This window comes from Astyanax mexicanus, unplaced genomic scaffold (assembly GCF_023375975.1).
Source record: "Astyanax mexicanus isolate ESR-SI-001 unplaced genomic scaffold, AstMex3_surface scaffold_48, whole genome shotgun sequence".
Taxonomy (NCBI): Eukaryota; Metazoa; Chordata; class Actinopteri; order Characiformes; family Acestrorhamphidae; genus Astyanax; species Astyanax mexicanus.
The window spans coordinates 810196-823139 of NW_026040058.1; the positions used below are offsets into that span (position 1 = coordinate 810196).

The 12944-nt window shown below is 35.6% G+C and overlaps 1 protein-coding gene across 1 annotated transcript; it reads left to right on the plus strand.

Annotated features, from left to right (window-relative positions):
- The first annotated feature begins 180 nt into the window (after nt 1-180).
- On the plus strand, nt 181-12522 carry LOC125797529 (N-acetylglucosamine-6-phosphate deacetylase). The gene is made up of 12 exons (XM_049473922.1): nt 181-284; nt 1635-1741; nt 2148-2284; nt 3343-3482; nt 6517-6571; nt 6760-6972; nt 7440-7528; nt 8258-8402; nt 8896-9003; nt 9111-9179; nt 9806-9907; nt 11837-12522. Exons 2-12 carry the CDS (start codon nt 1659-1661, stop codon nt 11908-11910), a joined length of 1215 nt encoding a protein of 404 aa, XP_049329879.1. The 5' UTR covers nt 181-284; nt 1635-1658; the 3' UTR covers nt 11911-12522.
- The last annotated feature ends 422 nt before the right edge of the window (nt 12523-12944 follow it).

The following is a 12944-nucleotide window of genomic DNA, read 5'->3' on the forward strand; positions in this document are numbered from 1 at the left end:
AAATAGCTGGATTAGAAACAGTAGACTCAATGTAAACATCATTATATTTATATATCTACATTATATTTATAATTTTATTTATAATATATTAATCTATATTTTATTTAATTAAAGTATCTGTGTTTCTATTGGTGGGTTATAACTCCGCCCCATCAGTCAGCTGACCGGGCGCGTGACAAACACAAGTTCAGTTCACTTCCTTTACAGGACAGCTGTGTGTATGTATCTGTGTGTGTGTGTGTAAGTGTGTGTAGGTAAGAGACAGTGCTGCAGAATGAGATACGGTAAGTGTGTGCATTCACTATTACACACCTTATTGCTCTTACTCTCCTTCTCTGTCTCGCTCTTTCTCTCTCTCTCTCTCTCTCTCTCTCTCTCTCTCTCTCTCTCTCTCTCTCTCTCTCTCTCTCTCTTCCTCTGTTTTTCTTAAAGGACTCATAACAGTCCTAGAGTACAGGTAATGAAAGTGTTTTGTTCACTCCGGCATGTTTAAGTTCAGTAGTGGGGTATTAATTAATATGTACTTGTGGGTTTTCTTGTATGTCATAATTTGTGTTTCATTTTTTTAACATGTAAGGTGCTCTCTTATTCTGTCTCTCTCTCCCTCTCTGCTCTCTTATTCTGTCTCTCTGTGTTTACCTCTCTGCTCTCTTATTTTATCTCTCCCCTCTCTGCTCTCTTATTCTGTCTCTCTCCCTTCTGCTGTTAGTGACTATCTCTCTCTATCTCTCTCACTCTGCCCTCTTAGTGTCTGTCTTTCTGCTCTCTTAGACTTTCTGTTTTCCTCTGATTTCTTGATTTGAGTAAAAATGTAACTAACATTTCTGTATTGTGTATGTGGGTGTAAGTGTAAGTGAGTATTGTTGTGGTGGTTAATTGTGTGTTTTTTGGTTGCCCTATTTTTTTTTTACATTAGCTAAGAATGATTTAATAAAGTGGGATGTAAAGTCAAAGTCTCTGTCTCTCTCTGTCTTTCTCTCTGGTGTGTATGGTGGAGTTAGTGCTAACAATTATCTCTCAATAAGAATCTTAAATAGATAATGACAGGTCAAAGATCAAAGTCAACTCCTAGGTTTAAGTGTGTGTGTAGGTATGTTTGTGTGAAAGGGTGTGTAGGATGTAGTTTTTAGTTTGATTTTGCAAAGCATTTTCGGAAGCAATGTAAGTTTTTTGGACCAGTGTAAGCAATGCCTACATTCAATTTTGTTTTACTTTTCAAAGCATATTATGGTTGTATAAATGAAGGTATGAATGTGTTTGGGTTGTTTTTAGGAATTTGGCCAAAATTTATATTATCTATATTTTATATTTCTTATCTATATCTATTTCTAAATTCTGATATCAATATGAACAGTATAAAAGCCACCACCTGTGGTATACAACATAACACTGTTAGAGCTGAGTGATATGGTAAAAAAGATTACATCACAGTATTTAAATACATTTTCACAATGCACATTATTAACTGTAGTTTGTTTGCACACAGACAAAAGGCATAAACAGTGACAATCACTACTACGATTGAGAACAGTGTTTTTTTTTTTATTCTGTTTTTGTTGGGGACATTGCAATAGTTCTGTCCTGTGGTGTTAGCTGTAGATAAACTGTGAATAATAAGAGGCATTTTCCCTCAGGGAGAGGCTGAGTGACTGTGAGAGATGCCGTCCAATAAGAGTGTTTCAGACGCGCCAATCACTCAGTTCATAAACTGCAGAATCCTCAGAGACCATCGGCTGCAAAGGTACACACACACACACATTTATACACCGCTCAATATCAGGGAATACTTAATTATTACAGTATAACACAGTCATTTAAACTTTAAGGATGTGCCTAGATAGGAAACATAAGTGATTGTGAATGAAGTTTATCTGCTTTGGTGCGAAAGAAAATGACAACAGGCGCACAAGAGAAACAACAGCAAGACAACCCACAAAAAGGAATTGGTTTTACAAGTGGTGGACACAGACAAACTCTCTCTTTTTTTCATTTTGGACTCATTCTTTTATAGTTTTGTTTTTGTTAAGTGTCCTTGTCACCTCTGGTAACATTAGCTATCAACTGCAGCTCTTTCAGTTTATGTTTCAGAAAATGATATGTGTTAAGCGTATAACAATGTGAGTATACTTCTATGTGTCTCTATATAGAGAGGACCTGTGGGTGCGAGAGGGAAAGATTTTGGACCCAGAGAAGCTCTTCTTTGATGAGGAAGGTTTTGCCGACTGTAAAATCGACTGTGGGAATAGAATCCTCACACCTGGATTCATAGATGTTCAGATAAATGGTGAGACACCACAGGCATGCACATATACGCTCAGCCAGTGGCGCGCAGTTAATACAGTGGGTACCCCTTCTGCAAGTACCAAACCCCACCCCCACTGACATACACATGTATAAATATTACAATAACTACATATTCTCTGTTTTTACTTAATTTTGTAAACTTAATACACATTAACAGCCCACAAATACAGCTACAAATGACAAAACAAACCACAACAATCAATTTTAGTACAATTACTGTGAATTAGTTTCAGCCTTTAAAACAGCTTTTTAATTAGATATGACACAATATTTGTCTCATTTGCAGTTGCAATTCAATGATGGTTAGCTTACTATTGAACTAATCCAGCATGTGCTCTGTTTTACACCTAACCAATGCATAGCCCCTTAATCAGAGCACTGAGAAAGGGTTAGACAGCCATAGCTCCGCCCATGTAGTAAAATCATGAATCTGATTGGTTAGATTGTCCTACGACTTTGCTAACAGTCTCATTACTACACCCTTCACAAAATCAGTAGAAGGGTCACGCAGACACGGGAGCAGAAGCCATTTAAAAGAGCAGTTTTAATTGTTTAGTACCGCTGTCAGTCAGATATGTGTCCTATAGCAACTGAAAAACACATGCTTTGAATTAGTTGCTGTTTTTTTTATTTTAGTTAATTTATAAAATATATGCTTAGAATTTACAATAACTATAAAATATATTTCCTGATTAAATATAACGTAATGATTTCCATGCACCTATTGTCATCCCTTCTCTGAAGGGTTAGAAGGGCCTTACTGCACACCACTGCTCTCACCATACACACACACGCACATACATGCATACATTTTTATTACATATTTAACATACCGTTACACTTAATAATATGCCGTTCTTCAATTGTTCTACAAAACATATTGTAATGTCTTTTTAAACAGCAAGAAATGATAGAAATTGTATAAAAATAAATAAAAGATTGTGTAGGATGAAAAATGCATGTTGTTTTTAAAATATTGGATCAACCTTGTAATAGAGCATGTGCTGTAATTAAACTTTATTTTCTGAACTCTTATAGGTGGATTTGGCATTGACTTCTCCCAGGCCACCAATGACATCAAACAGGGCGTGGCTTTGGTGGCCAAAAAGGTTCTGGAACATGGAGTCACCTCCATCTGTCCCACCCTCGTCACGTCTCCTCCAGAAATTTATCACCAGGTACTGCCTTTCACCTCCCTATCACCTTCATTTCATCAAAACCACTGACACATTATATATTATAAACCACTGACGCACATTGTATATTATAAACCAATGAAACACATTATATATTATAAACCACTGAAACACATTATATATTATAAACCACTGAAACACATTATATATTATAAACCACTGAAACACATTATATATTATAAACCACTGACACACATTATATATGATAAACCACTGACGCACATTATATATTATAAACCACTGACGCACATTATATATTATAAACCACTGAAACACATTATATATTATAAACCACTGACGCACATTATATATTATAAACCACTGACACATATTATATATTATAAACCACTGAAACACATTATATATTATAAACCACTGAAACACATTATATATTATAAATCACTGACACACATTTTATATTATAAACCACTGACGCACATTTTATATTATAAACCACTGACGCACATTTTATATTATAAACCACTGACGCACATTTTATATTATAAACCACTGACGCACATTATATTTTAGAAACCACTGACGCACATTATATTTTAGAAACCACTGACACACATTATATTTTAGAAACCACTGACACACATTATATATTATAAACCACTGAAACACATTATATATTATAAACCACTGAAACACATTATATATTATAAACCACTGACACACATTATATATGATAAACCACTGAAACACATTATATATTATAAACCACTGACGCACATTATATATTATAAACCACTGACGCACATTATATATTATAAACCACTGACGCACATTATATATTATAAACCACTGACGCACATTATATATTATAAACCACTGACGCACATTATATATAATAAACCACTGACGCACATTATGTATTATAAACCACTGAAACACATTATATATTATAATCCACTGACACACATTATATATTATAAACCACTGACACACATTATATATGATAAACCACTGAAACACATTATATATTATAAACCACTGACACACATTATATATGATAAACCACTGAAACACATTATATATTATAAACCACTGACGCACATTATATATTATAAACCACTGAAACACATTATATATTATAAACCACTGACGCACATTATATATTATAAACCACTGACGCACATTATATATTATAAACCACTGAAACACATTATATATTATAAACCACTAACATGCATTATATATTATAAACCACTGACACATATTATATATTACAAACCACTGACACATATTTTATATTATAAACCACTGACGCACATTATAAATTATAAACCACTGACGCCCATTATATTTTAGAAACCACTGACACACATTATATATTATAAACCACTGACGCAAATTATATTTTAGAAACCACTGACACACATTATATATTATAAACCACTGAAACACATTATATATTATAAACCTCTGAAACACATTGTATAGTATAAACCACTGACACACATTATATATTATAAACCACTGACACACATTATATATTATAAACCTCTGAAACACATTGTATATTATAAACCACTGACACACATTATATATTATAAACCACTGACACACATTATGTATTATAAACCACTGACACACATTATATATTATAAACCACTGACACACATTATGTATTATAAACCACTGACACACATTATATATTATAAACCACTGACACATATTATAAACCACTGAAACACATTATATATTATAAACCACTGACGCACATTTTATATTATAAACCACTGACGCACATTATATATTATAAACCACTGACGCACATTATATATTATAAACCACTGAAACACATTATATATTATAAACCACTGAAACACATTGTATATTATAAACCACTGACACACATTATATATTATAAACCACTGACACACATTATGTATTATAAACCACTGACATGCATTATATATTATAAACCACTGAAACACATTATATATTATAAACCACTGACGCACATTATATATTATAAACCACTGACGCACATTATATATTATAAACCACTGAAACACATTATATATTATAAACCACTAACATGCATTATATATTATAAACCACTGACACATATTATATATTACAAACCACTGACACATATTTTATATTATAAACCACTGACGCACATTATAAATTATAAACCACTGACGCCCATTATATTTTAGAAACCACTGACACACATTATATATTATAAACCACTGACGCAAATTATATTTTAGAAACCACTGACACACATTATATATTATAAACCACTGAAACACATTATATATTATAAACCTCTGAAACACATTATATATTATAAACCACTGACACACATTATATATTATAAACCACTGACACACATTATATATTATAAACCTCTGAAACACATTGTATATTATAAACCACTGACACACATTATATATTATAAACCACTGACACACATTATGTATTATAAACCACTGACACACATTATATATTATAAACCACTGACACACATTATGTATTATAAACCACTGACACACATTATATATTATAAACCACTGACACATATTATAAACCACTGAAACACATTATATATTATAAACCACTGACGCACATTTTATATTATAAACCACTGACGCACATTATATATTATAAACCACTGACACACATTGTATATTATAAACCACTGACACACAATATATATTATAAACCACTGACACACATTATGTATTATAAACCACTGACATGCATTATATATTATAACCACTAACGCACATTATGTATTATAAACCACTGACGCACATTATATATTATAACCACTAACGCACATTATGTATTATAAACCACTGAAACACATTATATATTATAACCACTAACACACTTTATATATTATAAACCACTGACGCACATTATATATTAGAAACCACTGATGCAAATTATATATTATTAACCACCGACACACATGAAAAAATAAAAAACACTAATCAAGAGCAGGTTTGTGTATCATAAATATTTATATTTGGTGTAACTGTGCTGTGTTCTATAGGTGATCCCAGAGATAACTGTGAAGGATGGGGGAGCAGAGGGTGCTGGTGTTCTAGGTAAGTCAATCTGATATCTGCAGAGGGTTATTCAGTATCCACTATGAATTGTTTGGTAACTTTAACTATTTAGTAGCTATAAATTATTCAGTATATAGGATACATTATGAAGCCAATATCTACAAAGAATAATTCAGTGGCTACTATGAATTGCAATTATTGTTTTCCTGTTTCTCTTTGTCTCTCAGGTCTTCATCTGGAAGGTCCGTTTATAAGTAAGGAGAAGAAAGGCGCTCACCCTCCGCAATTTATCCGGCCTTTTAAAAATGGGGGCGTGGCCGATTTGATGGAGACTTATGGAACACTAGAGAATGTTGCTGTGGTCACGATAGCCCCGGAATTGACTGATAGCGGGCCAGCAATCCGTGAACTGGTGAGAAGAGGCATTACAGTGTCATTAGGTAAGCAGGAAAAAAAAACACACACACACGAATATTGTATCACTCTAAGCAGAAAAGGTCTGAAGAAAGTTCCTTACTCGTAGCAGTAATGAAAGGGTTTGTTCCAATAATGAACAAAAAACCCATTATTATAAAGGGCCCATTATTATTATTTAACCATGAAAAAGGCAAAAATAAAAACGGAAGAATAGTTTTGTGAGTATTCATGGGTTTGTTTGAGAATATTTACCTTTTCGGTAAAATCCCAGAAGAACTTCATTTTAAAGAGAGTGTACCAAAAATAGCTTGTATTACATGTTAGCTACATTAGCCTTGGAGCTCCAGTGCCCAGCCAAAAACACCAAACATCATCTGTGTTTGAAGTAACAGCATCTGGATATTTTTTAATCAGTGCTTTGCTGATAATTATTACTAATAAATGGATTATTATATCTGATTATTGCTAATGTTGGTTTGGGGGCGTTTAGGACACTCCATGGCTGATCTCTCTCAGGCTGAGGAGGCTGTTCAGAATGGAGCTTCATTCATCACACACCTGTTCAACGCCATGCTGCCTGTGAGTAAAACACACAGTTAGTTTCCTGATTTCCTCTTTTTTTTTCTTCTTTTATTTATGCTACAAATAAAAAATAAAAATTGTCAATACTCAAACAAATAATAAATAAAGTAATAATAATATTGAAATTGAAATTACTAAAATACTTTATCTGTATCTACTGGAATATTTATTTTTTTCCTACCTCCACTTTTACTTCACTATATATTATAAAAATGTTATGAATCATTCCCAACACACATTATCTCTAAGGCCAGAGCGGTAGATGCTCTGCACTGTCAAAGGGTTTGATGAAGCTCCTCATCATTCAGAGAATTAAGTGATCAAGCTGATCTTATAAGAAGATCTCGCTACTCCAGTTCTGCTTTTCACTCTGAGAACTTTCTGTAAAAACTACGCAACACAATACTGTTTTTTTATTATTTTAAGTACTTCAGTAGTATATTTTACAATAAACTACTTGCTATAAAATGTTGAAAAAATGCTACCACTACTTAGGTGTGGAGTAAAGAACACTATAGAGCGCTTGTACTTTTACTCAAGTCTGGGTCTCTAGTACTTTATACATGTCTTTGAGTATCCCAAAAATGTTATGCTCAGTTTCTACATTTGCCGAACTCACTAGTGCAGAATCTTTAGTGTCCTTCAAAACCTTTCATACCACACCATTTCAGGCCAGACTGAGTGTACAGTTATCGAAGGTTTCAGCTGTTATTATTTCTTATGCAGTTTCATCACCGTGACCCGGGCATTGTGGGACTGCTGACCAGTGACAACGTGCCTGCAGGACGCACTGTGTACTACGGCATGATTTCTGACGGAATACACACACACCCTGCAGCACTGAGAATAGCACACAGATCACATCCAGCAGGTACACAGGTATACACACACACACAGTGTTTGTACAGTATGACAAATGTACCCCATATAAAGATAGCTATACAGTGATGTCAAAAATTAAGCCTTTTATTATTAAGAGAGAAAAGAAAAGATACGTCTTCACACAGGACCATGTGGTGTTTTTTTCCCCTTAATAATTCAATTAAAACAGCATTTTGTGTTTACTTGTTTTGTATTTAACTGATATTTAAATTTGTCTGATGATCTGAAACAGTTAAGAGTGACAAACGTGCAAAAAATAAGAAATCATAAAGGGGGCAAACACTTTTTCACACCACGGTATATACATTACCTAAATAAGGACATAATGTGTGTACATTTATGCAGCCACAGTCATGTAAAAAAAAATTGAACACCCCATGACAGCCTTTTCTTTTTGTACATATTTATGTTACTAAACAAACAAAATGGAAGAAATTAAAACAAGTATTAAGCTAATATGGAAATATGTGCATGCTCTACAGGTTTGGTGTTGGTCACAGATGCCGTTCCAGCAATGGGTCTACCAGCAGGCCGACACACACTTGGACAGCAAGAGATTCACATACAAGGACTTCATGCATATGTTGCAGGTTGGTCTCACACACACACACACACACACCTTCAAACACTACAATGTGCAGTACAGCGATCGGGTCAGTAATATATAGAGAATGAGTGTTTCTACTTCTTCTTTCAGGAACTACGACTCTGAGTGGCAGCATCGCAACCATGGACATGTGTGTGAGACACTTCAAACAGGCCTCAGGTGAGTGTCTCTCCCTGTGTCCATCTGTCTCTGTGTCTCAGTCCCTGTGTTCTTGTACTTCCTTGTCTCTGAAGTTTAAGGTTAGGTATAAGGGTAATTTGTACAAGGTTAGTTTAAGGTTAGGGTTAAGGTTAGCTTGGACACGGTTAGTTTGATTTAGACAATTTCAGTATGTGTACAATATGAATGGGTGTTCCCATAAAGCTCATCATGGCACCTGTTTACGGATAATGTCCCTTTTTTCAACAAAAAGAGCCAGTCAACTTGCTCCCTACACTGAGAGTAAAGCCCCCTCAATGTGGAGATCTGTGCAAGCGCAGTATATTTTGTGCATTTTTTTAATCAAACTTTACAAACTCTTTTTTTTTCGGATTCTATCAGTAATTTAAAATATGTTTAGGAAACTTAAGGAAATTTTTCCTTTAGTTTCAGTATTTTGTTTTCAACTTATTCAAAGAAATGGGAGACTGGTCTTCCCTGGAGAGAACTGCTCAGTGGTGCTGCATAGATGACAAACTGTGACAAAAATGACAAAAATCTGCCAATAAGGTCTCTGATTTAGAGTTTTTTGTACAATAGTATATAAAAAAAAATGTGTGCATGTGTGTGTTTGGGTGTGCTTATAGGCTGTACAGTTGAATCTGCATTAGAAGCTGCTTCTTTGCATCCGGCTCAGCTGCTGGGAATCAGCCACAGGAAGGGAACGCTGGACTACGGTGCAGATGCAGGTACATACACTGCTGTAGAAGAGTCTGTCTTATACTGTATATCATTATTAAACAGTTTTTATTAGACAGTTTTTAACACATGTAATGGGACAAATACATATTATACCTACAGGAGCTTTAGATTTAGCTCTAAATCCATTGGCATTCATGATTATGCCCCCCTCTGTGTCCACTCTGTTTTTGGTTAGATGTTTGAGGTTTTGATAATTTAAGTCAGAAACCATTATGGCTCACAATATATTTTTATGTTCAGGTTGAGGTCAGGGCTCTCTGCAATTCTTTTATGCCAAACTTACCTAAATGAGTTATCCTGTCTGTAATTTACATTATCGTACACCGCGCTCTGTAACTTTACGTGATTGTTTACCCCGTTCTGTAACTTTACATAATTTGTTTACCCCGCTCTGTAACTTTACATGATCTCACACCCCGCTCTGTTACTTTGCATAGTCATACACTCCGCTCTGTAACTTTAAATGATCTCACCCCCCGCTCTGTTACTTTGCATAGTCATACACTCCGCTCTGTAACTTTACATTATAGTACCCCCGCTCTGTAACTTTACAGTCATACACCCCGCTCTGTAACTTTACATTATAGTACCCCCGCTCCGTTACTTTACATAGTCATACACCCCGCTCTGTAACTTTACATTATAGTACCCCCGCTCTGTAACTTTACATAGTCATACACCCCACTCTGTAACTTTACATTATAGTACCCCCGCTCCGTTACTTTACATAGTCATACACCCCGCTCTGTAACTTTACATTATAGTACCCCCGCTCTGTAACTTTACATAGTCATACACTCCGCTCTGTAACTTTACATTATAGTACCCCCGCTCCGTTACTTTACATAGTCATACACCCCGCTCTGTAACTTTACATTATAGTACCCCCGCTCTGTAACTTTACATAGTCCTACACTCTGCTCTGTAACTTTACATTATAGTACCCCCGCTCCGTTACTTTACATAGTCATACACCCCGCTCTGTAACTTTACATTATAGTACCCCCGCTCTGTAACTTTACATAGTCCTACACTCTGCTCTGTAACTTTACATTATAGTACCCCCGCTCTGTAACTTTACATAGTCATACACTCCGCTCTGTAACTTTACATTATAGTACCCCCGCTCCGTTACTTTACATAGTCATACACCCCGCTCTGTAACTTTACATTATAATACCCCCGCTCTGTAACTTTACATGATCACACCCCCGCTCTGTAACTTTACATGTTCAAACACCCCGCTCTGTAACTTTACATTATAGTACCCACGCTCTGTAACTTTACATAGTCATACACCCCGCTCTGTAACTTTACATGATCACACCCCCGCTCTGTAACTTTACATGATCACACCCCCGCTCTGTAACTTTACATGTTCAAACACCCCGCTCTGTAACTTTACATTATAGTACCCACGCTCTGTAACTTTACATAGTCATACACCCCGCTCTGTAACTTTACATGATCACACCCCCGCTCTGTAACTTTACATGATCACACCCCCGCTCTGTAACTTTACATGATCACACCCCCGCTCTGTAACTTTCCATGTTCAAACACCCCGCTCTGTAACTTTACATGTTCAAACACCCCGCTCTGTAACTTTACATGATCACACCCCCGCTCTGTAACTTTCCATGTTCAAACACCCCGCTCTGTAACTTTCCATGTTCAAACACCCCGCTCTGTAACTTTCCAGAGACTTGTTGCAATAGGACTAAATTAAACCCTTGAATTCAGTGACTAAGAGGTGTGTTCCAATACTTTTGTCCATATAGTGTGTTGTTATTAAGTACACATTAGTTTATGCAATTATTAAGCCTCATATAATGTTCTCTAATGTTGTATTTAAAATCTTTGCTGTAATTTTTTTGTGTGTGTGTGTGTGTGTGTGTGTGTGTGTGTGTGTTCAGATTTTATCATCCTGGACGATACCCTGACTGTCAGAGAAACATACATCGCTGGTCAGATGGTCTGGAAAAAGTGATCCCCCAAAAATTACACATGGGAGCATGAATGAAGCACAATGCACACACAAACACACACACACACACACACACACACACACACAACAAAGGGGCCCGTCGACTGTAAGTGTGCAATAAAGCTCAGGATCTGAATCAGTGGCATTAAAATAAGATACAGTGTACAGTTTGAGGTTTTATATACATTTCAAATCATTATATTCATTCTTAACCTCCAAGGGCAGTTTCCCCAGACAGGGATTAAGCCTAGTCTTAGACTACACAGCATTTTCATATGAAGATTTTCCACTGGAAGCAAAGTGCAGTTAATGAATAGGCTATCCCCTGTCTGGAAAAGCAACCTTCAAGGTTCATTCCTTAATCCAACACAGTATAATTTCATATATTCCTTAAATTTATTTGATTTATATTCATGATTTTTTTTACATACATTGATTCAACAAGTGGCTTCAGTGCCAATCATGTAGCACCTAGATCAACCTGTGTGAAACTCCTCTTTAGGGTTGATTTACTTGGTTTACATAAGATGTAAGCTCATCAGCTTGCCTTGCTACAGGCTGCGTGCTGATTAGAGGCATTATAAAAGCTAATAAAACTCTGCTGACTGAAGCTGACACTCGTCTCTTTTCATTCATCAGAGAGATTTCTGTACCTTTGCCTGGTGTATGTTAACTTCACTATATCAGTTTTTCTGAGGGATGCTCCTAAAGCTGGAAGGTTGGAGGGAGCTCCAAATAGTGTGTAAATCCAACAGCTGGGTTGTATTTTCTCTCTGCTGATGGATATTTCCCAGTTTCCCCGTCTGTATTTCTAAAATTTTCTCTGGTTATTGGTGACTGAGCTCCGAGACCTGTTATAATGTTGTGGCATGTCTCAGTCATGCATGGCTAGTCATGCATCCTAGCAATGCTGACAGTGCTACCTCACTGGCTGAGAGGATTGTTCCATGACCAATCAGAAATGCTGAAATCCAAGCATGCAGACCAATGTATCTGACTGTAATTCAAATTTGGTTTGAATCCAGTTTGCAAAGTTT

Excerpts from the sequence above, each read along its gene's own strand:
- LOC125797529 (XM_049473922.1), top strand. The coding sequence starts at position 1,659 with ATGCCGTCCAATAAGAGTGTTTCAGACGCGCCAATCACTCAGTTCATA. Across the intron at positions 2,285-3,342 it reads CATAGATGTTCAGATAAATG|GTGGATTTGGCATTGACTTC; the intron begins GTGAGACACCAC and ends GAACTCTTATAG. Across the intron at positions 9,180-9,805 it reads ACACTTCAAACAGGCCTCAG|GCTGTACAGTTGAATCTGCA; the intron begins GTGAGTGTCTCT and ends GTGTGCTTATAG.